Source organism: Mesoplodon bidens (assembly GCF_964165515.1).
Source record: "Mesoplodon bidens genome assembly, chromosome: 5".
Classification (NCBI taxonomy): domain Eukaryota; kingdom Metazoa; phylum Chordata; class Mammalia; order Artiodactyla; family Ziphiidae; genus Mesoplodon; species Mesoplodon bidens.
The window spans coordinates 11,352,813-11,376,815 of NC_138161.1; the positions used below are offsets into that span (position 1 = coordinate 11,352,813).

At 48.4% G+C, this 24,003-nt stretch overlaps 2 protein-coding genes across 5 annotated transcripts; one reads left to right on the plus strand and one right to left on the minus strand.

Moving 5' to 3' along the window:
* Positions 1–12: 12 nt before the first annotated feature.
* On the minus strand, positions 13–22,637 carry SMIM11 (small integral membrane protein 11). 4 transcript variants are annotated; one of them, XM_081235614.1, is made up of 5 exons: positions 22,578–22,596; positions 19,667–19,749; positions 18,948–19,050; positions 14,406–14,583; positions 12,148–12,326 (listed from the first exon to the last, which is right to left on the minus strand). In XM_081235614.1, exons 3-4 carry the CDS (start codon positions 18,957–18,959, stop codon positions 14,419–14,421), a joined length of 177 nt encoding a protein of 58 aa, XP_081091740.1. In that variant the 5' UTR covers positions 18,960–19,050; positions 19,667–19,749; positions 22,578–22,596; the 3' UTR covers positions 12,148–12,326; positions 14,406–14,418. The 4 variants fall into 4 exon arrangements, with proteins under 4 accessions (XP_081091741.1, XP_081091742.1, XP_081091740.1 ...); XM_081235615.1 differs by lacking the exons at positions 12,148–12,326; positions 19,667–19,749 and adding an exon at positions 13–247 and having other exon boundaries at positions 22,578–22,637; XM_081235616.1 differs by lacking the exons at positions 12,148–12,326; positions 19,667–19,749 and adding an exon at positions 8,741–9,352 and having other exon boundaries at positions 22,578–22,637.
* LOC308618151 (uncharacterized protein C21orf140 homolog) lies at positions 276–2,968 on the plus strand. The gene has a single exon (XM_081235612.1). It carries the CDS (start codon positions 1,736–1,738, stop codon positions 2,489–2,491), a length of 756 nt encoding a protein of 251 aa, XP_081091738.1. The 5' UTR covers positions 276–1,735; the 3' UTR covers positions 2,492–2,968.
* Positions 22,638–24,003: the final 1,366 nt, after the last annotated feature.

Sequence of the window (24,003 nt, forward strand, 5' to 3'; positions counted from 1 at the left end):
ATTAGTGTTAGGTTTATTCTTCTGTTGTTTATATTTGAAAATACAAGCAAGTATGTATATTCTTTATCATTTATACACACACATATATTTACAAAAGGTAACATTATACATTTTCTTCTACACTTCTGAGCATGTTTCTCATATCCATACATAACTGAAGACTGGACGAGAGAGAAGCAAAGAATTGTTGTCTTGGAATTGACTTCATTGTCTTACATGTTTTCACATCGCTCCAGGCCACAGGGTCCTGTGGGAGAGGAGGCAGAAAGGGGTGTCTGAACGGGGTGGGGGGGGGCTCTAGGACCACCATTACCACTTCAACCAAGCAGCCACACTTCTACATATTTAGCATCCATATCAAATTTGGTCTGAAAATGGTTCCTGCCACCAGAAGAAAAATTCTAAGAGAAAATGGCCACAATTATCAACCCAAACCCACTGATTCTAGCCTCTGAGAAAGTTGCTTGGAGAGCACAGGCTTCATGTTAACTTTACTATGCTAGGTTAGTCTTACTGTCTGGCATTGCCTAAACTTGAGTCCCAAGAAAACTTTGTGGGAAGAAAATCTTCATCCATTCAACAGTAGAGAAAAGGACCCAATAAATCAGTTTGTCCACATCTTCGTTTGAGGGAACCCATTATTCACATTTATGAAAGATCTTTAAGGAGACAAGAAAATACAAAGGAAATTAAAGAGGCTGCTAGAGTTTGAAGTAAACTGTCATTTTGCCTTGAGTATATAAAATTAAAGTCCTTTGTAGACGGGGTATTGAATTAGCGCAAGAATTGGCAGCCCCAGTGCAAGACAGGTATGCAGGCTGACTTTCTTTCGCTGTTTGCCATACCTTTTCTGCCACCTGGAAAAACCACTCTTGATTGTGAAAGTGGACAGGGAGCAGGCACAAAGTCCATGTGTACACAGACATAAACCATATATGTGTCTAGGCCTCACCGGACACATCATGACTGTACGCCTGGGGCCTGGCACAATGCCTGGTGTATAGTAGGTGCTCAGAATGGTTGAATGAACAAATATATTACACTCCATCCTCATGACCTAATAATTGGAAATGAGTCAGGAACTTGGCTCATCACTGTTAAAAGGTTGCTTTAGGGGCTGAATTGTGTCTTCCCTCAAACCTCATGTTGAAGCCCTGACCCCCAGGACCTCAGAATGTGACTATATTTGGAGATGCGGTCTCTAAAGAGGTGATTAAGGTAAAATGAGGTCATATGGGTGGGCCTTAATCCCACAGGACTGGAGTCCTTATAAGGAGAGAATAGGACAGAGACACGTGGGACACAGAGGAAAGGCCAAATAAGGACATAGGGGGAAGGTGGCCATCTGCAAGCCGAGGAGAAAGGTCTCAGGTGAAACCAGACCTGCTGACACCTTGATCTTGGGCTTCTAGCCTCCAGAACTGTGAAAAAATAAATTTCTGCTGTTTTGTTACGGCAGCCTTAGCAAACTAATACAATTGCCAATCTCTCTCCAGACCTACTACAGTTGCAATGTCAAAGTAACATCTTGGATGGCTTGCCATTCCCATTCCCACGTCATATAAGCCAGAAAGGAATTGTTCTGACTGTGTGTTTCATGATGCTTTGAAATCTAAAGTGTATCTATGGGACCAGCTCAGCGGTAACAAAGCCCTTTATGAGGTCATCATCCCACTCTTGCCAGATCTCTGCAGATGGAGACACTCAAGCTTTGAAAAACACTTGAAGAGCTACCATGCCTCACTTTGCAAAACCTCTTTTAAGAAACATTATTATCAGAAATCTATTCAATAGCATGAAGGGGAAGCAATGTCTCCAGTATTTGAAAACCCTGCGAACACTGCAATATGATGGGTTTACAACTGTATATTTTGGGGAAACTGATATCCCTGAGAGTCTTGTAACAGGGGAAGATTTTAGTGATGGCTATTTCATGCCAACTCCAACTTGGTGTATTGTGCACGCCGGTGGTAGTCAAGGATGGATGCCTTGGAAATATCGGATGTTCCTAAGGGATGAGTTATGCATCAAACAAGAAGACAGCCTCTTCTCTGAGTTCTGTGATGTGGCAAAGAAGACCTATGGGCAGTGCACCATTGTGGTCAAAGAGAGAAGGCGGCAGGATGAGATGAAGCCAAAGGAAGACAAAGAATCCGAGGCCCAGGCCCATGTCCCATCAGTCAGTAACTTAACAAACATCACATGTTGTCCTGAGGTGGCCAAGTCCTATGGCCATAAACTACTCTCTCTGCCTTCCTCTTACAGTTATCTGAACCCTCTAGACTCAGCCTGGTCTTCTCTGAAATGGTTTATCATCAATAACAGAAAGGAGTTTTGTTTGCAGTCCACTGATGGTGTCTATTCCTACCAGTATATACTCTTCAGTGATTTAATTAGCAACGGGATTGAAAGGATAAACCCAAGCAAATGGAGAACACTAACTAACAAAGTACAAAGATGGGAAAACTACTATCTTGGTAAATTTTCTTAAGTGCGATTCCTCTAACAAACAGCAGGGCTGTGCTGTGGGCATGATCTTTACCAATTCTGTTGGGTTTGATTCTGGACCACTGCAGCCAAAGATACTCCAACAATGACCTCACAGGGATGCTGTGAGGACTGCTTCCTAAGGGCATTGGCAAAGTGCTTATGGTTTGCTGAAGGTTTCATTAAATCTTGTTGGTAAATTAGTGATCTTGACTTTCATCTGGTTAAGGCCACTCTGAGGGCTATTATGTCAGTGAGAGGATGAGAGTTAACCGAGCCCAAAGGAGCTTGGAAGTGAGCAGAGATGAACAGAGTTAAAGGTTGTGTGAGGAAAAAAAGAGAACCAAGAGTGTGCTCACAAAAAATTGAAATTCACTAGTGTGCCTACCGGTTTCAGTCCACCAAAATAATCCCCAGGGAGCCGGCTTGCCATCAACAGATGTGGTCCAGATGGTGGCTGAACAGGCTGTTTCCCTTCCATTGCTTGAAAGCAAGGAGGCAGAGGGTGAGCAAGGGACATCCAAGGAAGTGAAACCCCATCCAGATCCTCCAGGCAAGTTGGTGGTCCCCATAAGGAACCTGGAAAGCTATGACAGTGATTGGTTCAAGTTGGACTTGGTGGGTGAACAGGTGACGTAAACAGGAGGGTCTACAGAACCCATTTATCCAATCCGTCTCCCATTCCAACTCCAAGAATCCCAACGGGAGGTCATTAACCTGTCATGCAGTTGCATCTCGGGGCCCTGGTTGCTGAGCCACCTGTGGCTGGTACAACAGCACCCTCAAGTCTGGGGCTGCTGCTAATGGTGGCTGTAAGGATTTGTGGTGGTATTTTTCACTTTTATAAAAAAAAAAAAGTCCTGCCTCCTATTAAACATATCACAAAATTCACACTTGTTTATGTATGTTCAGGCAGTAATTTTTTAATAGAAGTAATTATTCCGGGGTATGTCAAAAACAACGCCTGAAAATTGCTACCAACCCCCAACAGACTTGCCTATATATCAGATGGTGAGGCCAGGTTCCCGGTAGCCAAGCACAGAAAAATCAGATTCTTTGCTTGTCTTCTGCCCTAATTCCTTCCTGAGATCCCTGGATTATTTAGAAACACTTCGTCAGAAAACAGATGTTCAGTGCTTTTCAGCAACTAAGCGGTGGACTTCTGCAGCATCCTGTTATTATGCATTTTATCTGCAGATGAATCACACTCACCACCTCCAACCACTGGGAACCAGACACTCTCAGCTGCACCTCCCACTTTACAGCCGACTGTGCAGTATGAGTTTCTTGTGGCTTCTGTGACAACTACCACACACTTGATGTATTAAACCAACAAAAACTTATCCTCTCCCAGTCCTGGAGGCCTGAAGTCTGAAATCAGTTCCGCTGAGCCAAAATCAAGGTGTCAGCAGGGCCACGCTCCCTCCACAGGCTCTAAGGGAGAATCCATTCCTGGCCTCTTGTGGCTTCTGGGTGGCTGCCCGCCTTCCTTGCCTTGTGGCCACATCACTCCAATTTCTGCTTCTGTGGCCACATTACTTTCTCCTCTTCTGTGTCAAATCTCCCTCTGCCTCCCTCGTATAAGGACACGTGTGACTGCATTTAGGTCCCATCCAGATAATCCAGAATCATCTCACCATCTCAAAATCCTTAATTTGCAAAGATTATTTTTCCATATAGGGTAACATTCACAGGTTCCAGAGATTCAGACCTGGATACATTTAGGAACCGTTATTCAGCTGAGCACAGGTTCTAAAGAAGGTTTTCTTCTGCCAGCTGAAATACTGCATTTCCCACTGGCAGTTACCCCTGATGAAATGGCTCTCACTGTGTGGTACTTTTATTTTTAAACCTTTTATTTATTTTATGAAAATTTTTTATTTTTATATTTTGGCCATGCTTTGCGGCATGCAGGACCTTAGTTCCCCCAACCAGGGATCAAACCTGCACCCCCTGCCGTGAAAGCGGGGAGTCCTAACCACTGGACCGCCTGGGAAGTCCACTATGTGGTACTTTTGTGTGGTCTTTTTCACTACCTGTTTCATGTATGTTTTAGAATTTATGTTCCTTAGGGGTAAGTAGTAGGACTCAGACCTCCTTGGTGACTTCAGTGTCAGTAGCCTGGGCTGGGGATGTGAGTACGTTTTGCCCTTACGTCGCATTTATCTCACACCTGTCCAGAGTTCTGTAGTGACAAGCACTAACAGCTATACACGCTTAACTCACTTAATCCTCACAACAGTCTGCGATGTAGGAACTACTATTGTCTCCATTTCTCAGAAGGGTAAACGGAGGCACAGAGAGATACGTAACTCTTCCGCTCCAGTGCAGAAGAGCTGAGGTTCAAATCCAGAGTTCCCAGGAAGAACTGTTATTCACACAGCCTCTCTACTAACGAGCAGCTCAGTTCACCCTCAAAACAACCTCTCAGGTAGGTTCTATCACTTTCCCATTTTACAGATGAGGAGACTGAGACACTCGGGCCAGTCAGATCCTAAGCCCATGTGCCCAGCTGCCACGCTTGGCTTGGTTATTGAAACACGGTGTAAGGCTTGCCTCTGACATCAGACAATCATCTGGCAAAGTGATTGCCTCCAACTGGACACAACAAAATATGCTTCAGCACAATATTGAGCTAGAGGCAGGTACTTTTTAAAGACACACTATTTTGCAGTGAGAAAAAAAAATGGGAGGTTCTTGGGTTATCAGATGAACAAGATAGACCAACAGGAGCTATTTTTCTTGGAAAACCGAGACGATCTAATAAAACGAGTTAGGATTGTATTCCTTCGAGGCCTTGTTCAATCATTAGAAAGCAAGTAGGGGAAAAGAGAACATTGGTATAACCAGAGATCAAAGGGCCACGGGTAATGTGCAATTGAGTTACATAATATTGTACTCATAATTAAGAAATGCTGCTTTATGCCAAGCATGGAAACTTCCAGGAGAAAATAATGGAAAGTACACGGGGTTTTGGGAATCGGATGGATCTCGTTAGAATCAGAAGTTTCCAGCTTGTTAACTATGAGACTTTGGACAAGTTACTTCCCTGAGGCTCAATGAACTCATTCGTAAACTAGAGTTGAGGGCTTTAAACGCTTGGCACACACCAAGACGCTACATCATGACCAGCCCCAACTCAGTGCTCAATAAACAGGAGCTCCTGTTATTGCAGTGCAGGCTGGGCTTCCAGCAAGCGCATCCACAGTTACATCTACTGTAGCTGACCTCATTTCCTTTTCACTCTTTGTGGCAAATTCTTGCTGCTTTTTATCACTGGGTTGTAATCAGAGTAGACACATCTTAAGATGTGTCTTTTGATCAAAGGAAATTCTTTTCTCTGGCATTGCTTTTAAGACCATCTGAGATAGGTTAGGGAATTAAGGATAAGAGGTCTCTTCTGGTGGTGTGGACAGCGAGGATGGTGAGTACAGCCTGGAACCTTTTGGGGAGCAGCACTTGTATGAAATAAACAGTGGGTGACAAGGCCCAGCAGCCCTGTGGGTGTGGACACATCCTCTGGAAGACCCTTTGTGATGTCGGTGGCACTGACTCCTTCGGAGAGGTTGGCTGAGGGAACATCTCATCCACTTTGGTCCTCATCAGGACCAACAACCACATGCCCACTCCCTTCCTGTGGGCCAGGCTCCCCCTGAGGAGGTGGGGCATTGGAAAATGCGCTGCCCTGGAAAGAGCCCAGAGGGAAATAGGCAAATGGAGCTGAACGCCCACTGGCTCAGGCCTTGACCACTCAAGGAAGGTCCAGGCTCAACTGAGTTGATCGAGCTGCACCTGGCCAATCAGGGGACCGAGTTGGCCCCCCATCCCCGCAGGTGGTACACACTCCTTCCATTTGTAATCATTTTACATGTACAGAACATTTTTATATACTTGACCTCATTCAGTTTAGACACCCCCTGTACATAGTCAGGGCAGTGATCGTTAAGCTCATTTTACAAATGAAGACAAAGTCGGATGGTAACTGACTCACCTGGAGGGATGCCCACCTGTAGTGACAGGAGGGTCAGGACTAGAATCCACGTCTTCCTATCAGGAAGTCCTCACACCCCTCTCTAGCTGGCTCTATGGGTCAGTTAGGATTAGGTCAGGCTCTGAGTAGTGGAGACCTAACCACAGAGATTTAAACAAAATAGAAGGTACCCTCCCATCCCCCACCAAAACAAGAAATGCTAAGGTGGCAGTTCAGGGCTAATACGATGGATCCACGATCATAAAGAACTCAGGGTCTTATCTTTTTCCTCTACTGTCCTAGACTTGGTTCCATCCTCAAAGTCACCTCATAGCCCAAAATGGCTGCTGAAAAAGCCATTGCATTATCATTCCAGGTAGCAGAGAAGGAGACAAGGAGGAAGAAGCGCTCATCCCTTTTCTTTTAAGGGGCTTTCCAGGAAGTCTCACACTTAAATCTTCCACTTAAACCTTCCACTTAAATCTCATTGGCCAGACTTAGTCACAAGGGAAGCTGGGAAAAGTAGTCTTTATTCTGGGTGGTGATGTGGCCAGCTGAAAATCCCTGCTCCCCGTCCTTTGGGTGTTACCACTCATCCACTCACCAAATATTTGAGCACCTTCTATGTGCCTGTCACGTGTGGCCCGGACAGGGGCCCAAAGAAAGTAAGCTCGGGCCCTGGAGGCAGTCAGGTTGGTGGTGTGGAGTACCTCTCGGTCAGTGAGATTTTGGAGGTGTGGGGAGTGAGGGCTCAGAGTCCAGGGCCTGGCTGGGGAGTCAGGGGCAGAGCGGCAGGAAGAGGTGAAACTGGAGCCAAGGCCAGAGGAAGAGCAGGGACTTCATCACAGTGGGTAGAGGGGGAAGGGGACGGCCAGCCCAGGAAGCAGGTCAAGTGTGCCCAGCTTACCCACTTCCCAGGGCATGGGGTATGTGAGTGCGCGCTTGCACGTGTGCGTGCAAGTGTGCATGTGGCGGGCAGGGAGCAGTGCGAGTGGAATGAAAGGAAGAATGCAAGTGTGGAAAGGACAGGATGGAAAAAGAAAACAACGTGTTGTATGAGGAGGAGTTTGGGCTATTCTAGAAGGAAAGGAAAGACACTGAAGGATGCTGAGCAGGATGATGGGTTAGGGTTTTCAGGTTAGGGCGGGGAAGCATAAGTTTTCCCACCAAGGAGTCCAGCTCCTGGTTAAAAACCCATGTGTGGTTTTCCAGGCCCGACTGCAGGCAGTTACAAAGGTGTCACCCAGCAGGGCTCATGGGGGCAAAAGCCACCCTCCCCACAGCAGACTTGGTGACAGCCAGGGCCCTGCAGTCTCTGAAGGGAGCTGTAGTCCACAACTCAGGCCCCTGACCTGGAAGGAGAGGGGAGAGGGGACTGCAGACCCCAGGTCCTCGGGCTCTGCCCACTGCACCCAGCATCCCTCCCGCGCTCAGAGCAGGACTTGCCTCAAGCTAAAGGGGAAACCGAGGCCTTTACCCAGCACAGCTTCCCTGGGTATCTCCTCGCCCTGCATTTACTGGGGCCTTCAGTGCCCGGCCCCTAGATGCCACCCACCTCCAGCCGGGCCAGGTTTCCTTCCCTTTTCCTCTCGCATCTCCTTCAGCCGGTGATCATGCTCAAGCTTACTCCTTCTGGAAAAACCTTTCCCTCAACCCTGCCTTCCCCTAAGGCTACCAATGTCTCTGTCCCCACCTTTGAGGTGCACAGCAGGCGGCAAAGTTGGGAGAACTTCTTTGACAATTTTTAAATAATCAGCTCGCCGTGAAGTCCCTCCAAATTTAATTCAATGGGGCTAATTGTGAATCTTTGAAAAGTACAATCAGTATATTAGAGAGTGTCCAAAACATCTGGAAACTCAAGGGAAATATTGAGCCAATTATTTGAAAGCTAACCAGTTATTTGTAATTAACATATTGCTCAGACAAAAATGTTTCCTGACTTTGCAGACCACACACACACACATACACACACACACACACACACACACACACACTTGAAATTAGGATGCAAACGGCACTGTTTCTATTTCCTCAAACCCTCCCCACTTCCCACAGCCTGGCCTCTGTCCTTACGTTGTCGTCTTGAAGACTTGATGACCCACGACTTGGAAGAACAAGAACGCCTGCCCACCTGCCCTGTCCTTGCACGGAAGTGAAAAGTACAGGCCCAGAGCTGAACTGCGAGGTCCACATCCTGTCTCTGCCTCTTGCCGGCTGGGGAACCTTAGACAGAGAGGTTAACCTCTCTGTGCCTCGGCTTCCTTATTGTGAGACGAAAAAAACCAAAAACGTGTTAGGAACCCGTCTAACAAGATGAAATATGATCTGTGTGAGGGATCCTGGGGCTCTCTTGTGCGTGGAAGACATAGATTCCAGTTTACGTTCTTTGAAACATCTTTCAGCTGCCCAGGGACGGTGGTCTTATGGAATCGTTCTCAGTTATGGTCCCGAGAGAGGCTGGGTAGGTGCAGTCAGATGGGGTCCTGGGTGTGGGCTTTACCAATCACTCCATCCACCCACGTGTTCAGGCATCCAACCACTTATTTAAAGTCAAGCTACAAATCTACTGACTTCATGTACACAGGGTTGGAATAGTATCAATAACTCCAACTACAGTAAGTCCCCTACATACAAACCTTCAAGTTTCAAACTTTCAAAGATGCAAACATGCATCTGGTTCCAGCAAGGAAGCAGAACCTGTGCCATCAACGTCAGGCGTGACTGAAACTGCAGCTTGCCCTCCGTCTCCTGTTGCTGACGACCGTTCAGCTCTAACGTCTCCCACCTCCTCTCCCTCCTCCAGTCAGTAACTCTTCTTGCCTGTTCACTCGATGCCAGCCCCTGGATGCCAGCTGTTGTACTGTACTGTACTGCTGTACTCTTCAAGGTACTGTACTGTAAGATTAAAAATGTTCTCGTGTTTTTTATGTATTATTTGCGTGAAAAGTATTATAAACCTATTACAGTACAGTACTATAGAGCCGATTGTGTTAGTTGGGCACCTAGGCTAACTCTGTTGGACGTACACACAAAATTGAACTTTCGAACGCACTCTCAGAACAGAACCCGTTCGTATGTAGGGGACTTACTATAGTGATTATCTCCCCCTAGTGGAAGAAGAGAGTATCAGAAAGGTTAACTTAAACCCCAAAACTCCATTTACAGAAAACCTGTGGGCGCGGTCAATGGTTTATTCCTATCCTTAGATGATCTGCTACGGAATTTTCCAAGAAGACGGCCAGATGTTCCACCAATTCCAAACCTGAGTTCTAAATGCCAAAGCCTAGAAACACACCTGTGTTTAAAATAAACCTGAGCATCTACTAGGTGGGCATAGAGTCTCCATGAAAAGCCAAGGCCACTCTCATCTCATCTCTCTCTCATCCCCTGCCCTTGAATTTATGAGGCACACAGGTGTAAGTACATATGAGGAAAGGGTGCCCAGAGGTAGTGGGTGTGATGCCAGGTGTGCTGGGAGCCCATTATGCCCTCATCCTGCAGAGCGGTGAGGAAGCAGAGGCCGAGGCCCTAGCGCAGGAGCCTAGGGCAGGGTGGGTGGGTCACCCACCAGGATGCAGAGTCCGCCCTGACAAAGGCAGGAGGCTAGGCCATGGCCCAGGGTCAGCTCTGGACCCTACCTGAGCAGGTCAGGGAAGCGAGGGTGCCAGGCTGCAGAGATCGCAGGGCACCTCACCTCTGCTCTGGTCATCTGTTCCTGTTGCACGAGACCCAGGCCACAGCGAGGCTCCCAGGCAAAGGCCAGAGCAGCATCCTGCAGGGAGGCTGAGGTGCGAGCATGAGGGAAAGTCCCCTTCTATTTTGGGATTTGTAGCTTGTAGAGTCAAAGTCTCCTGTATTTAAAACTTTGATTCTGTGTAAATTCTGTTTTCTAAATTGTGATTCGGAGCAGCCAGCAATCACAGTAAAACTTAAGAAAAATATAATTCCCTTTATTCCTCATGCTTAAAATTCCAAGTTCTGCCAACCTGGGCCAGGATGGCGTGGGGCCGGGCTGAGGTAGGGGGAGTATCTACTAACATGCCCTCTCGCAGATTTTCCACGTGGCTGCCTGCAACGAGACCAAACATTCTACCATACTTGTGGCTTTGGTTACCATTGCCTCATTCCCCATCCTCTGTGGTATCTTGAGAGAAGTGAAAAAACAGGAGCCTTTTGATAGAGACCTCAATCGGTTAGGGGCTGAGTCAAAAGACTTATGGACCCCACTCCTCTCAAATCTTACAGTCTGCTGGGCATGTCCCGCCCTCCATCTCATATCGGCAAATCGGAACAAGCAAACTGGTGGGGAGAGAACAAAGCACACCTGGGATCCTCTTTCCTCCTCACAAACAGGCAATTCCTCCTAGACTTGGTACCCACCGGGGCAGGAGGGTCTCAACCCGTACCCCTCCCTGCAAGGACCTCACGGGTCAGCAGAGGCACGATGCTCCTGGAGCAGCGAACAGCCCCTCCCCCCAACAATGAAAACACAAGAAAGAGCCGCAGTGCTCGGAGGAGAGAAGACGAGGCAAGGAGCGTAGGCACTGGGGCAGCAGGTTAGAGGGCCGGAGGGGTGGGGGAGGGAGAGCAGCGACAGCTACGGCCCCCCCCCCGTCGTCGGCGGAGGTGCACCTGTGCTCTGGTACCCAGGGCTAGGAGGTGCTGGAAATGCAAAACTCCCTCCTCTCACTACACAGAGGGGTGTGTGTGTGTGTGTGTGTGTGTGAGAGAGAGAGAGAGAGAGAGGGAGAGGGAGGGAGGGAGAAGGAGAGAGAGAGAGAGAGAGAGAGGGAGGGAGGGAGGGAGGGAGAAGGAGAGAGAGAGAGAGAGAGAGAGAGAGAGAGGGAGAGGGAGGGAGGGAGAAGGAGAGAGAGAGAGAGAGAGAGGGAGAGGGAGAAGGAGAGAGAGAGACAGAGAGAGAGAGAGAGAGGGAGAGGGAGGGAGGGAGAAGGAGAGGGAGAGAGAGAGAGAGAGGGAGAGGGAGGGAGGGAGAAGGAGAGAGAGAGAGAGAGAGAGAGAGGGAGAGGGAGAAGGAGAGAGAGAGAGAGAGAGAGGGAGGGAGGGAGAAGGAGAGAGAGAGAGAGAGAGGGAGAGGGAGGGAGGGAGAAGGAGAGAGAGAGAGAGAGAGAGAGAGGGAGAGGGAGGGAGGGAGAAGGAGAGAGAGAGAGAGAGAGAGAGAGGGAGAGGGAGGGAGGGAGAAGGAGAGGGAGAGAGAGAGAGAGAGGGAGAGGGAGAGGGAGGGAGGGAGAAGGAGAGAGAGAGAGAGAGAGAGAGGGAGAGGGAGGGAGGGAGAAGGAGAGAGAGAGAGAGGGAGAGAGAGGGAGGGAGGGAGAAGGAGAGAGAGAGAGAGAGAGAGAGGGAGAGGGAGGGAGGGAGAAGGAGAGAGAGAGAGAGAGAGGGAGAGGGAGAAGGAGAGAGAGAGACAGAGAGAGAGAGAGAGAGAGGGAGAGGGAGGGAGGGAGAAGGAGAGAGAGAGAGAGAGAGAGAGAGGGAGAGGGAGGGAGGGAGAAGGGGAGAGAGAGAGAGGGAGAGGGAGGGAGGGAGAAGGAGAGAGAGAGAGAGAGAGAGAGAGAGAGAGAGAGGGAGAGGGAGGGAGGGAGAAGGAGAGAGAGAGAGAGAGGGAGAGGGAGAGGGAGAAGGAGAGAGAGACATACACATACTTTGGCTTATTCCAAAGACCAGAGACACCCTTTTTACAAAGCTATTTCATTTTAGTAAACAAAATACTGGTTCTTTTAAAAGCACAGAAAAATTCACATCATTTTAAGGTAGACTACAGGCTGGGAGTTTATCTTCTGACATACCATTCAATAATTACATCTTTCATCTCAGCCGGAGTCCACTCAAGCTGACATTTAGATTACAAAATCTAGAAAGGAAGACCAAAGGGAGAAGTATGAAATGTCTCACAGAGTAAGAGTGATTGTTTGACTTGTTCAGCATTAACCTTTCTGTTCAGCCATTTACACTTAAACAGAAACCACTGAAGCTTATCTATTAAGGAATGAAGTTTTAGCATCACAATTTCCTTTCGTCTAAAAAGCCCTTTTGTTTAAAACAAGGCTCCAGGCCAAGCTTTGATAAGCTGCCAGCCTAGGACGGGAAACCAACCGCCCTGGTCAGTTCTAGGCTCAGCTGGACAAGCCATCCATCCCTACTTCACTGACGGGCCTCTACTGAAGTCTGTGGGAAGGAGGAAGCGTTTATGACCTCACACCTCATCTTTTCTTTCTCTTTGTGGTTAACACACAAAATGATGACTCTATGGATTAGAAATCCCATCAACGTTTCAATGGAAACTGCCTTCCCTCACCTGTTTCAATTCTGAAGTGCTCCCTCTTTCCCCACTCTAGTGCCTACTCATGAATTTCAGTCAATATAACATCTTTTTTTTAAAAAAAAAAAAGGCACAATTTCATAACAATAACTTCTTTGGCCTGGCAGCGTATCCAGCTCACTAAGGACCAGTGAGAGGATGGTCTCCTCCCCTGGGGTGAGGAACGGGAGCTGGGCGCTTCCCGCAGCTCCCTCCCTGAATTCGGCATTCAGGACCAGGACACCGTGCAACCGGGAGTGACACACTGGGGTTGACCTTCCGACCTGGGTGCAGTTCTGGTTCTGCCCTGCACCATGTATGGTGGGGGCCATTTTTCGATCTGAATGGACCACATGGGGCCGTCAGGAGTGGTCGGTAACATCGCTGTATGTGAAATGCTCAGCAAAATGCTAGCCCAGAACAACCATTCAACACGTTATTACGATTATCACTCATAAGTATGCTTTTTAGCCTCAACAAGTCTACGAGTATTGTAAGGGAATTCACGTCTACAGAGTGGACAGAGGTCTTGGAGGTCACCAACCCAGTGGTTCCTACAGTGACCTGTTGCTGAGAAGACAGCATAAGGATCACCTAAAACGTCTTCAGAACAACGGATGCCAGACGCAACCACAGGCAGAATGGAATCTCTCTGAGGCTGGACCCTGGGAATCTGCATTTTAACAAGCACCCCAGGCAAATCCTGATCATTAGCCAACTTTGGAAACCACTGACCTAGAATTCCCTGCTACCATATTTGAATCCTCTAATTTTTAGAGAAAAGCATAGAACTCAACCTGAGAAGTGATGAAACTGGATGAGCACAATAGAATTTAGGGAACTGCTAATTGTCCTAAGTTCGATCTGTAAGGGGGTGTTTAATAACTTCCTGGTGCCTTAACTCAACAAACACATTCTGGGCACCCCCTGTGCTCTGGGACAGGCACTGGGCTACAGCAATGAGGAAGACTTTGTGCCCAGTGAGGCGGTCATCGGGAAGGCCCTCTGGCCAGGGGACCGACCAGCAAAGGCCAAGGGGCATGAACGTCTATCGTGGTCAAGGACGGCCTGCAGGAGCATAGAGAGAGGAAGCAAAGGGGGCAAACGTGACCGGGGTGAGGACACACTGGGAAGGGATTTATATGCCATACCTAGGAGGCATTATCCTGAGGTTAGCAGGGCTTCTTAACCTTAGGTACAGGCAGGGGTCTTAAATGACCTGTGACCCCACTTCCTCCCCACCCCTGTCTGCAATTTTATGTACAATTTAGGTGTTTCTAGTATGTGAGCTTCTGCAGGGAGAAGGTCCACAACTGTCATGATATTCTCAAGAGTCCTGGGGCCCAAATCCTGTTAAGCACCATTGCTCCCAATGACAGGGAACCAGTGCAGGCTGAGAGCAGAGGCGTGGGCTAATCACACGTGCCCTGCGGCTCACGAGCAGACGGGGCTCGAAGGTCAGGACCTGCACCCCGCACCTTATACACGGCTGTGCTACCTCCTGTGACAGGTGGGGCTCCGCGCTCACCCACAGCCTTCAGATCGAGGGATCCGGAATCCTCTGAACTATCACATGCAAGGACAGGCCCGCCCTAACCCACTGTGCAGTCTGCATTTGCAAAGTCCCAGTACCTTTGATTTCCCTTTAGTTATCCTTCTTCTCTGACTGCTTCTTCTTTTCAGCTTCCAGTTTTTGCTGTTTTGCTTCCAATTTTTTCCTTTGGTATACTTTGGCTCCGGCAAATGCCAGGCAGAGAATTAATGTTTTCGCTGCCAAGATATACAGCAGCAGGGGCACGTGTTCGAGAACCTTAAAGAGGAAAGAAACTATCCTAGATGATCGATAATTGATAAGGAAGGTTTCTTTCATGTTCCTTCATTCAACACCCATTTCCTGTGCACCTATTACACACCAGGCACTACACTAGATACTAGAGCTTCACTGAGGTAGGACAGACGAGGTCCCTGTCCCCGTGTCACTGACAGTCTAGTTTCAGGTGCCCTTCATCACTCCCTTGTTGCTGGCTTCGCAGAGAGGCCCACCAGTGGCCGGCGGATGTCATAACTCTGTTCCCTTACAACCTGACCCTGCACGCTGCCGACCACCTGGCCCCCTGCGTCTGACGCAGCAGCTCGGTCCAGTGTGAGAAGCCGGAGCCAGGCGATCGGTCCCAGCCCAGCTGTGCCGCTGACTGACCCACTGACAGACCGTGCGACCTGGCTCCGTCACTTGACTTTCCTGAGCTTCTGCTGCTTCACCTGCAAAGGGAGGTTGGACCAAAACTTCCTTCTGAATTCGCCACCCTTAGAGGATGCTACGATTTTCTCTTGGTTCCAGCTACTCATGAGCACTGGTATTTGAAGATAAAATAAATATATAAATAAAACACAATGAAACTTAAAACATTAAAACTTAGCTACTTGTTTATTGTTCCTACAATTTCCTGTCGGAGGCAAGTTTTAACCCATTGGCTAGAATGAAGGCTGGGGAGTAACTAGGGGTTGGAATTACTCACTTTTTGCACCAGCAGGCTTTATTATGAAATTCTGTATATCACAGGTATCTCAAGGCAAATACTATACTAGTTTTGTAAACATGATTAGTATGACCTGAGTGATCATTATGAGCTTTCTGTGTGATTAAAAATTCCTTCCCAAGTAAAGTGAAAAGGTATGCCTTCGTTGAGAGATCATGATGCTAGAGGACTAGGTAGGATTTAGTCCAATGAAACCATCAGGTTAAATGCCAAACATCACTTATTATAGGCAGCACCAGTATAATGAGACTCTGCGATGGACAGTGCATTAGTCCCTCCCTCCAATGGTTTCACTAAAGCTCATCTGAAACTAGTTAGTGAAACCTTTAGCTGAGAACAGTAGGCTTGCAGACGTGGAGGGCTAGAAAGGATTTTCAAGACGACTTGGTCTACACCTTGTTATACAAGCGAGGAAAGTAAAGCTCAGGGCAGTTGAGAGTCCCATCCACGTGACACGGCTAATTCACGAGGAGGCCAGAGCTGGAACAGAACATTCCAACCCCCACACCAGCTGTCTTTCCACTGATTCTTGATTTTAATGTAGTGGAATTAATGAAATCAACTAATTATGTCCCAAGAACACTCTGAGTAACTAGATAATGGTTTTCAACCACAAAATCATTTTAAGGTAAAGAATAAGCACAACCTATGCACTTCAGAACGCTCACTCTGGCAACAGTATAAAAGACTAAAAAGGTTACAAGAGTGAAACCTTTTATCCTGACGAGTAGAAGCAGCTTAGAATCCTGATTTGGTGTCCAGGTCCTTCCTGCCTCAGACCTATGGCTAATCTCCCCGACCTCCCCCCAGTTACCCTCTAACTCTTCTACTTTCTTGAAGGCTCACATTTTAGGGATGAGGACTGGCTCTATGTTTAGAAGCCAGCTAAGAAAGAAAAGATTGCCAAATTGTACCTCCCTGGAGGCAAAGATCACCAGTTTGGAGATATAAACTTCTTTTTACGTCCACTAGGACTTTCCAGGCTAACCGAACCCTGGCTTACTCTGGCAAAAGTTACCCTCTTCCAATTCTCTCAGTTCTCTATGGATGAGCCTCTGGAGTCCTGTTATAACCGAGCCTCCATCACAGCCCATGGTTCCCGTGACCTAAACCCAAAACTTAGCTGTGGCAGTTACAGGAATGTACATCATTGCAACCAGAAGTTAGAAACCCACTGAAATGGAAACACATCAACAAATGGACCCAGGTAAGTGGTTTCCGTATTTACTTTCTTTTTAAAGGCTGTGGAGAGAAGGTGACAAGAGGTGGAAGTTTTGGGACTGAGAAAGGGCCGGGCAGAGGCAGTGGGGGTCAAGGACACCACAAGGGCTAAAGCGAAAGGTTTCAGGGCCCCTGTTCCTGCAACGCTCTTTAGTTTTGCTAAATCTTCAGTCGTGTTCCATCTCCTCCTCTGACTTCCTTCTAACAAACCCCTCACGTTAACTCCCCAAACCTGCAAATCTTCAAGGAAGTAAATGAGTAAAATATAGTTGGGTGGATTAGATCTCTAACAATTTTTTAAACAAAATCCCAATACCTGTGTCATGAGAATGACTGACTTTTTAAACACACTCTGTTGCTAAGGACACAGGTAGGGCTGATGGCCACAGGCCGACTGAGCTAGAAAGGGAAGCACAGGATTCACCGGGGGCTCACCGCAATCAGGGCAGGAGAGGCCATTCCTTTCTGACACTACATGCAAGGGCGCCCCCCTTTAAACATGAAGCCGCTCCCTGGCAGCCCTGGAGCTGTGTGTCTGCCCGAAGTTGGGAAGGTACAGGCAGATTTTGCTGCTGACACAGGAAAGGACTCCTTTTGTGACGAGCAGGATGGGCCTGGGTGGTCAAGTGGGTCGATGTCACTCCACAATTAGAAAGAAAACTTTCTCTGCGTAGTGCCTCACTGGTACACATCAGAATCGCCTGGGAACTCGCTAAGCCCAGGCCTACGCAATCAGAAACTCTGGGCATGGGGCCACAATCCATATTTTAACTAGTCCTCAAGGTGGTCGTGCTACACGCTGCGGCCTTGCAGCACCAAGCACACGGTCTGACCCTCGCTGGCTGACGTGGCCTCTGGTACCAGCTACCGCCTGTCGTCAGGCTCTGCAGAGGCTAAAAAGCCTTCCCTACATCTCACCCCACACTGCTCTCTGCTTCTCCTACCCCACACTCTCTTACTGCCTTGTCTTTCCTTCCCAGCCTTTCTACTGGCAGCTCTGGAACCCCAACACAGGCGAAACAAACGCTCCCGCATCTCCAAGCCCTGCACAGAATGCTCACTCCGCCTGCTGAATCTCAACCAGGCTCAGTCCCCAGAGCCCTCCCGCAGGGCCCCCCAAGCCCCATGGAGCTGGGGAAGGAGGGGGGTCTGTCCTCTCCCGCCTCCCTGATCCTGCTTCCAGACCCTTCCACGTCTTGCGATGAAAGCCAGTGGCTGTTCTGAACAAGGAAATGCTTATGATCATTGAAAAAATACATGCAATGAGATGCTAAGTTTGAAAATACACACATTACACATATATGTGGAAAAAGCATGGGAAGAAAATACACCAAAATTGTTAATAGTAGCCATCTCTGGACAGTGAGACGATACACGATTTTGATTTGATTTGATACTTCTCAAAGCATCTATTTTCGTGACTGCTCTCTCAGCCAACCTCCAACCTACCCCACTCCATCTCCTTCCCGGAGGTAACGTGACACTCCCCTCTCTAAGACGTGCTGACTATGCCCACAGCCCTCTGAATGCTCGCGGCTAACAGGGAACTCTTTGCTTGCCCTTGAACTTCTGCTCCCACCAACTGCATCTAAGGTTTTACAGGGGTCAGTTGTGTTTATTCTGCAGCCAGTTTACTCAAGTAGCACTTGATGTTATAATAGATAATTTATTTAAACACGAGACTCATGAACTATGACTATGTAAAGGAAAGTCTGCTTCCATGAAAACTAAGTTGCACGCTTTGAAAGACTCAATTTGAACTGGAAAAAAATGATACTGTTGGCAACACAGATGTAAAAGATTAGGGAAGAAGAGCATAAAAATCAGGAAAGGGGGCTTCCCTGGTGGCGCAGTGGTTGAGAGTCCGCCTGCCGATGCAGGGGACACGGGTTCGCGCCCCAGTTCGGGAAGATCCCACATGCCGCGGAGCGGCTGGGCCCGTGAGCCATGGCCGCTGAGCCTGCGCGTCCGGAGCCTGTGCTCCGCAACAGGAGAGGCCGCAACAGTGAGAGGCCCGCGTACCGCAAAAAAAAAAAAAAAAAAAAATCAGGAGAGATTCTGTATGCAGATTGCTTCATCAGATCCTTACTCATCCACTTTACAAAAACCAAAGTGTGAAATTATAGGTGACACTTCAAAGGCATGGTTTTTGCAAGAAAAGTGAGGCAGATCCGAGGGCAGTCGATGTCCTCTCAAAGAAAAGGCCTAGCCTTCCTCCAAAAGTCTGGCGAATAAATGTACATTTATCTGTTTTCATTTAAAATATTACATATTATTAGGATTCCTGCCTTAATCTACTTTTTTTCCTTCTTTTCTTTCTTCTCAATCAACCCATCCCTACAGAATTATTATTCTGAATTTTTACGATCAGCAGAAAGAAAAACCCCAAGCCATAAATGTTTAATGGTATTCTTACCTTCCAGTTCATGCTGGGCCAACTGGGAGTTCCCTCCTGGTCAGTGTGGGCCACTCCACTCAGGCAAGTTGGAGAGGGGGCCGGAGCGGCAGGTCTCACTGTCCTGGTGGGGAAGAGAAGCAGGTTAGAGTGGGCTTTCTAGCGCAGACCACCTTAGGAAGACTTCTCTTGGATGGAGAGAAGGCCCATGAACAAAGACGGCAAGCTCTGCAGAGAGGAGGGTTAAGTGTCCCCAACAAGGTGACCGGAGCCTGCTGGAAAGCAGAAGGCCTGGGTGAGGGTCGAGACAGCCTTGCCTCTTGCTGGGCAGAAAGATGTCCTTGGCTGCACTTCACTGGGGAAGGGAGCACAGCCCAGCGGAGGTGGCGGCACTGCTCCTGAGGGGACGTGCGCTCCCATTCCATTCATCTGTAGACACAAGAGCCCAGGTCCAGAATCTGTTCTTCCACCCACCCCCTGCCTTGAACGAGAGCTGGTCTGTGGATGAGTGTCATTTTATTTCTCAGGTCGTCTGAGTGTTAATTCAGGTAATCTTGGTTTTTTTAAGTATCTGGAGGGAAGGGAATAAGTGATGGGGGAAAACAGTATCCTAAGAAAGCCATTCAAACCTAGAATTCCCTCTAAAACGTGAGGGAGACCTGGGGGGAGGTGAGGCAGGAAGTGACAAGGCAGGATTTGCTCTGAGGCCTCCTACGTCACTATTTTTAGAATACACATACCCCAAGAGTCAGAAGACTTGAGCTCTGGATGAAGAGCCTACATACTCTGGTAAGTGACTTCCCTCCGGGGGCCTCCGTCCCATCTGCAAATGAAGATGGGGGTGTCAACTAGATGGGCTCTGGGGCCCCTACTTTTTTTGCAGTTCGGCGACCTTGAGCATAATAGTCACAGCTTCGCTTCATTGTGCCCGGCTGTGCTGAAGTGCACTACATGTGTTAACTCAGCTCGTCTTCACACCAGCCCCAGGAGGTGCAGTTTACCGTCTACACTTTGGAGATAAGGAAACAAAGTTTCTGTGACACGTCCAGAGTCATGGTGGGGGCTGAGATTCGAACTCATCCAGTGCAGCCCCAGAGTCTTATCCTAATGCAGACAGAGAGCTTTCCAGGAAAAAGTCATGGGGATGCTTCTCTTTAAATGTACTTACAATTAGAATCAAGAAAGCAGAAAATTTCACAGGCCTTTAGAATGGGGCTAATGAGATAAACTTCAGGGAAGATGGTTTTTAAAACTTTCACTTAGAAAAACATCTAAATAGAAAAAGTTCAGACCTCATTTACTCAAGGTCATAGTATCTTGAAAACAAGCTGGCAGTTGGCACAAGATAGCCAAGTTGTCCCCGTGACTTTTTCAAAGTCAGATAAGCTACCAACAGGAATTTACACCATAAATCTGTTTAAATGTGATGACCATGGTTGAAGGTGCTTATTACCTTCACGTATATATGGCCTATTTGTCTTTAAGTAGCAGCAGATTCTGCCCTGCACTGGAGAAATATGTTCCTACCAGGTTATAACCCATTGCTGGAATTTTCACTTTGAATAATCTCTAATCATCTCAGGAATCAGCCATGTTGTAAATTAAAATGTTTAAGGCTGTGCAAATTTTATTTTTACAACTCCTGCTTTTATTGAGTTGCCTGCAGATATAAGTAGACAGGTTTGGCTGTTCCCCACACATTTTCTGAGCCCAAATTACATACTCAGTGAATTGAAGTTGGTAAGATATTAATTCCCAAGGTCAAGGACCACGAATAGGTCCAAAAAGGTTATGGGGGAAATAAAAAGAATGCCCGGTGGTTTGGCCCTCTGGTAAATATGTACTATGTTTACTAGCGGTGTGACCTTGTACGAGTCACTGGGCCTGTCTAAGCCTCAGCTCCCTTGTCTGTAAATTCTCCTTCAAAGATTGGATCATCTAAGCACCATGTTCAGCACATGAAAAACACTGAACAAATTATCAACCATAACTGTTACGATAAATACCTCTTTCCACTAATGGACATGTCAAGCTGCAGAACATAAGCAAGTGGCATCCAGGGCAAAGTGAGATAGCAGGGTATGGTATAAAGAACCACCACTGGGCAAGCAGGAGAACTGGAGATCTGGACTCTATTCTTGGTGGCACCAATGGCAAGGCATGTGACCTGGGGCAAGCCATTAGCCTCTCTAAACCAAAGTGTTATCATTTTAAAAACCTGAATCCAAAGAACAACGCTGTATAACACTGAAATGCCTAAGTCACCACTCTCTTTGATATCACAGAATCTGACTAAAAATATACTGGCAGCTGCCTCAACATCATATCTAGAGTGATAAAATTCAATCTCTTTAGGAAAGAGACATATTTAAAGTCCATCTGCAAAGCAGTGGAAGGAGTGCATTGAGGGCGGGAGATGAGAGGGCAAATCAATCAAACTCATCCCCACCCACTGCCTCCAAATGATAACTTTTCTCCATCTCCCTTAAATTACAGGCTCCAACTCAGCTAATTTTGTAGCACCCTGCAGGACTTCAGCAAATGAGAACAACTGAGAAAGCTAAAAATATCATCAGGCTATTTGCTCTGCTGCCATATGTACACCTGATGCAATATTAGAACCAGGAGGCAGCTGGCATCTGAGGGCTGAACTGAAAAGCCAACAAGAACGGGACAATTTTGAGAGGCATAAAATCTGTGAAGTGCAGGAAGTTTTAAGCTTCCCCTGGAACTATCCACCGTCTTAGCTTAGAACTCCAAAATAATAATGGCTTAGGAAGAAATAGTTCTCTCTCCTTCACTGCAAAAATATCCTGATTTCTCCTTTGCCAGATTCCTCCTAAAAAATAGAAGAGCCAGTGGCTTATTTTGATTAGGCCAATTACAGCAATATGGACAATGTGTAGTCCACAATTTTCTTCTTGGCACACCTAACACACCCAAGGGTCGGTCTGTCTCTGGGTGTCTCATTCCAGCCACTCATTAGGCTGTGTCCTTAGTTTGAATTGTCCGAAGCCGTTCTCATTCCCCGTCTCTACCGTTTTCACCCCAACCCTTCACCCAGTCATCTGAAGTAGAGGTAGGTGCGGGGAGGAGAGGGTTCCAGTTGAACCTTGGGTATCACTTGGTCGACCTCTGAGCCCCACGCCCGGGTCGGCGGGGGTTCCCAGGGCGACGGGCTGAGCCTCGGCTCCTCCGTAGCCGGAGGGCCGGGCCAGGGTCCGCTACAGCCGCGATACCTGGGAGCAACGCCTGCCCCGCTCAGACCAGAGGATGAGGACCAAGGGCGACCACTGCTCCCCTCCCCCCCCCATTCTACAGAACATTCCAGGGCATTCGCTCGCCCCCAAATCTCTCTGGCGGGAACCACCTCTGGGTCCCCCCGCCTCGGCCTGCGTGCCAGCCTCAACACGCCGCCCCCGGCGCCGGATCCGCCGATTTCGCGGCGCCTGGACAACCTAGCCAGGCAGGACGCTCTGAGGGGGTGGGGGGACATGACCGCTGTCAACCCCGCGGTCCCCGGGGGGCCCGCTGGAGAGCGTCCTGCAGAGAAAGTGCAAAAGCGGGGCGGGTCGCCGAACTCCACAGCGCCCCCAAAGAGCTGCCGAGTCTCGGGTCAGGATTCGGCAGACACGGACGCCATCCACTTACAACTCCAGGCCACGGAAGATCCAGCTCGCCGCCGGCACACGAACCACGACTCCCACAATGCCGCGGGGAAACTACATGTCCCAAAATGCACCGCTCCGCGCGCCGGCGCAGTGGGCTCCGGCCGCCTCGGAGCGTGCGCCGCGCTCGCGCCGGCGCAGTGGGCCCGGGCCGCGTGGGTGGGTGCGCCGCTCGTCGCGCATGCGTTTTGGGCCGGATGGCCTTCGTGATGCCGTGACGTGGGTCACCGGGCGGAATCGGCCTATCCCCGGGCAGGTTCTCGTTCTGAGCTTACCTGAGCTGGAAGATGGCGGTCGGGGGGCGGGCGTCGCGGGGTCTCTTGCCGCTCAGCCGTCTCGCATCCCTGGACGCTCCTCGCTGTGTGCGACTGAGGGCACGTGGCTCCCCAGAAGTTTCCAAATTTAGCGTTCATGTTCTCTGCCAAAAATGCTTGTGGTTTCCCTTGGGATAGCAGTAGGGTGCCCGGTGCTAGGTTCCAGATTCCTTCATTCAACAAGCGCTTAGAAAACGGGAGCGGAGTTTGACTCCACTCAGTCCCTGCCGCACGGGAGGGCGCAGACTGGACACCCTCCCCCCGCAATTCAAGGATAACGAGAGGGAGATTCACAGACTTCTTAACTACGTGCTTGGCCCTCCATTTTTTGGTTGAGGAAACTGAGACAATGGGAGATGATGTGGCCGGCGCAAGACAACGTGTGAATTCGAGTGGCAAAAGCTAGATTTGAACCCGGGCAGTCTAACTCCGAATCCCATTGGGACATCTTGGTTGTAGTGAAGAACGAAATGTTAGGGTGTACAAAGGAAAGGGCAAACTGGAGGATTGGGAAGAGGGGGGTTAGTTCTGTCAACAAGTGAAGTTTTCCTGGAGAAAGTAACAAAAATAGCTTTGTTCTAAGCACTTTGCAGCAATTTTCTATTTGAAGTCTCCTAACAAGCCTATAAAGGACATAACATGACCATAACCACTTAACAGCTGAGGAAATGGAGGCACAAACTGATTAAAGTAAATTGTCCAGGGTTTTAAAACCAGCAAGCGCCAGAGCTGGGGTCTGAATCTGGGTAATCTGGAGCTAGACTCTCTCAGGGCAGCCACTACCATAGGTTCCTTTTCAAATCGCTTCTGAGCTATGCTGTAAGAAGTAAATGGGGCTCAGGTCATTTGGAGCCAGTAGACCAAGCAGAAGGAACTCTAAAAGCAAACAGGGTGGAAAAGAAAACTAGCAAGTTGTTTGAACTGGAATTTTCAGTTGCCAGGTTGAAAGTGGCAAGCCTGGGTTTGGTGGAAATTGATGCTGGAGTGACAGACGGGGGCAGGTGGCAGCAACTGTATACCCAGAATGCTCGTAAACATTGGGCATTTCTCCCATTCCCCAAATGTAAAGTTGATACTGATAACCATCTATGTTGG

Coding starts and splice junctions, on each gene's coding strand:
- LOC308618151 (XM_081235612.1), top strand. CDS start 1,736: ATGCCTCACTTTGCAAAACCTCTTTTAAGAAACATTATTATCAGAAAT.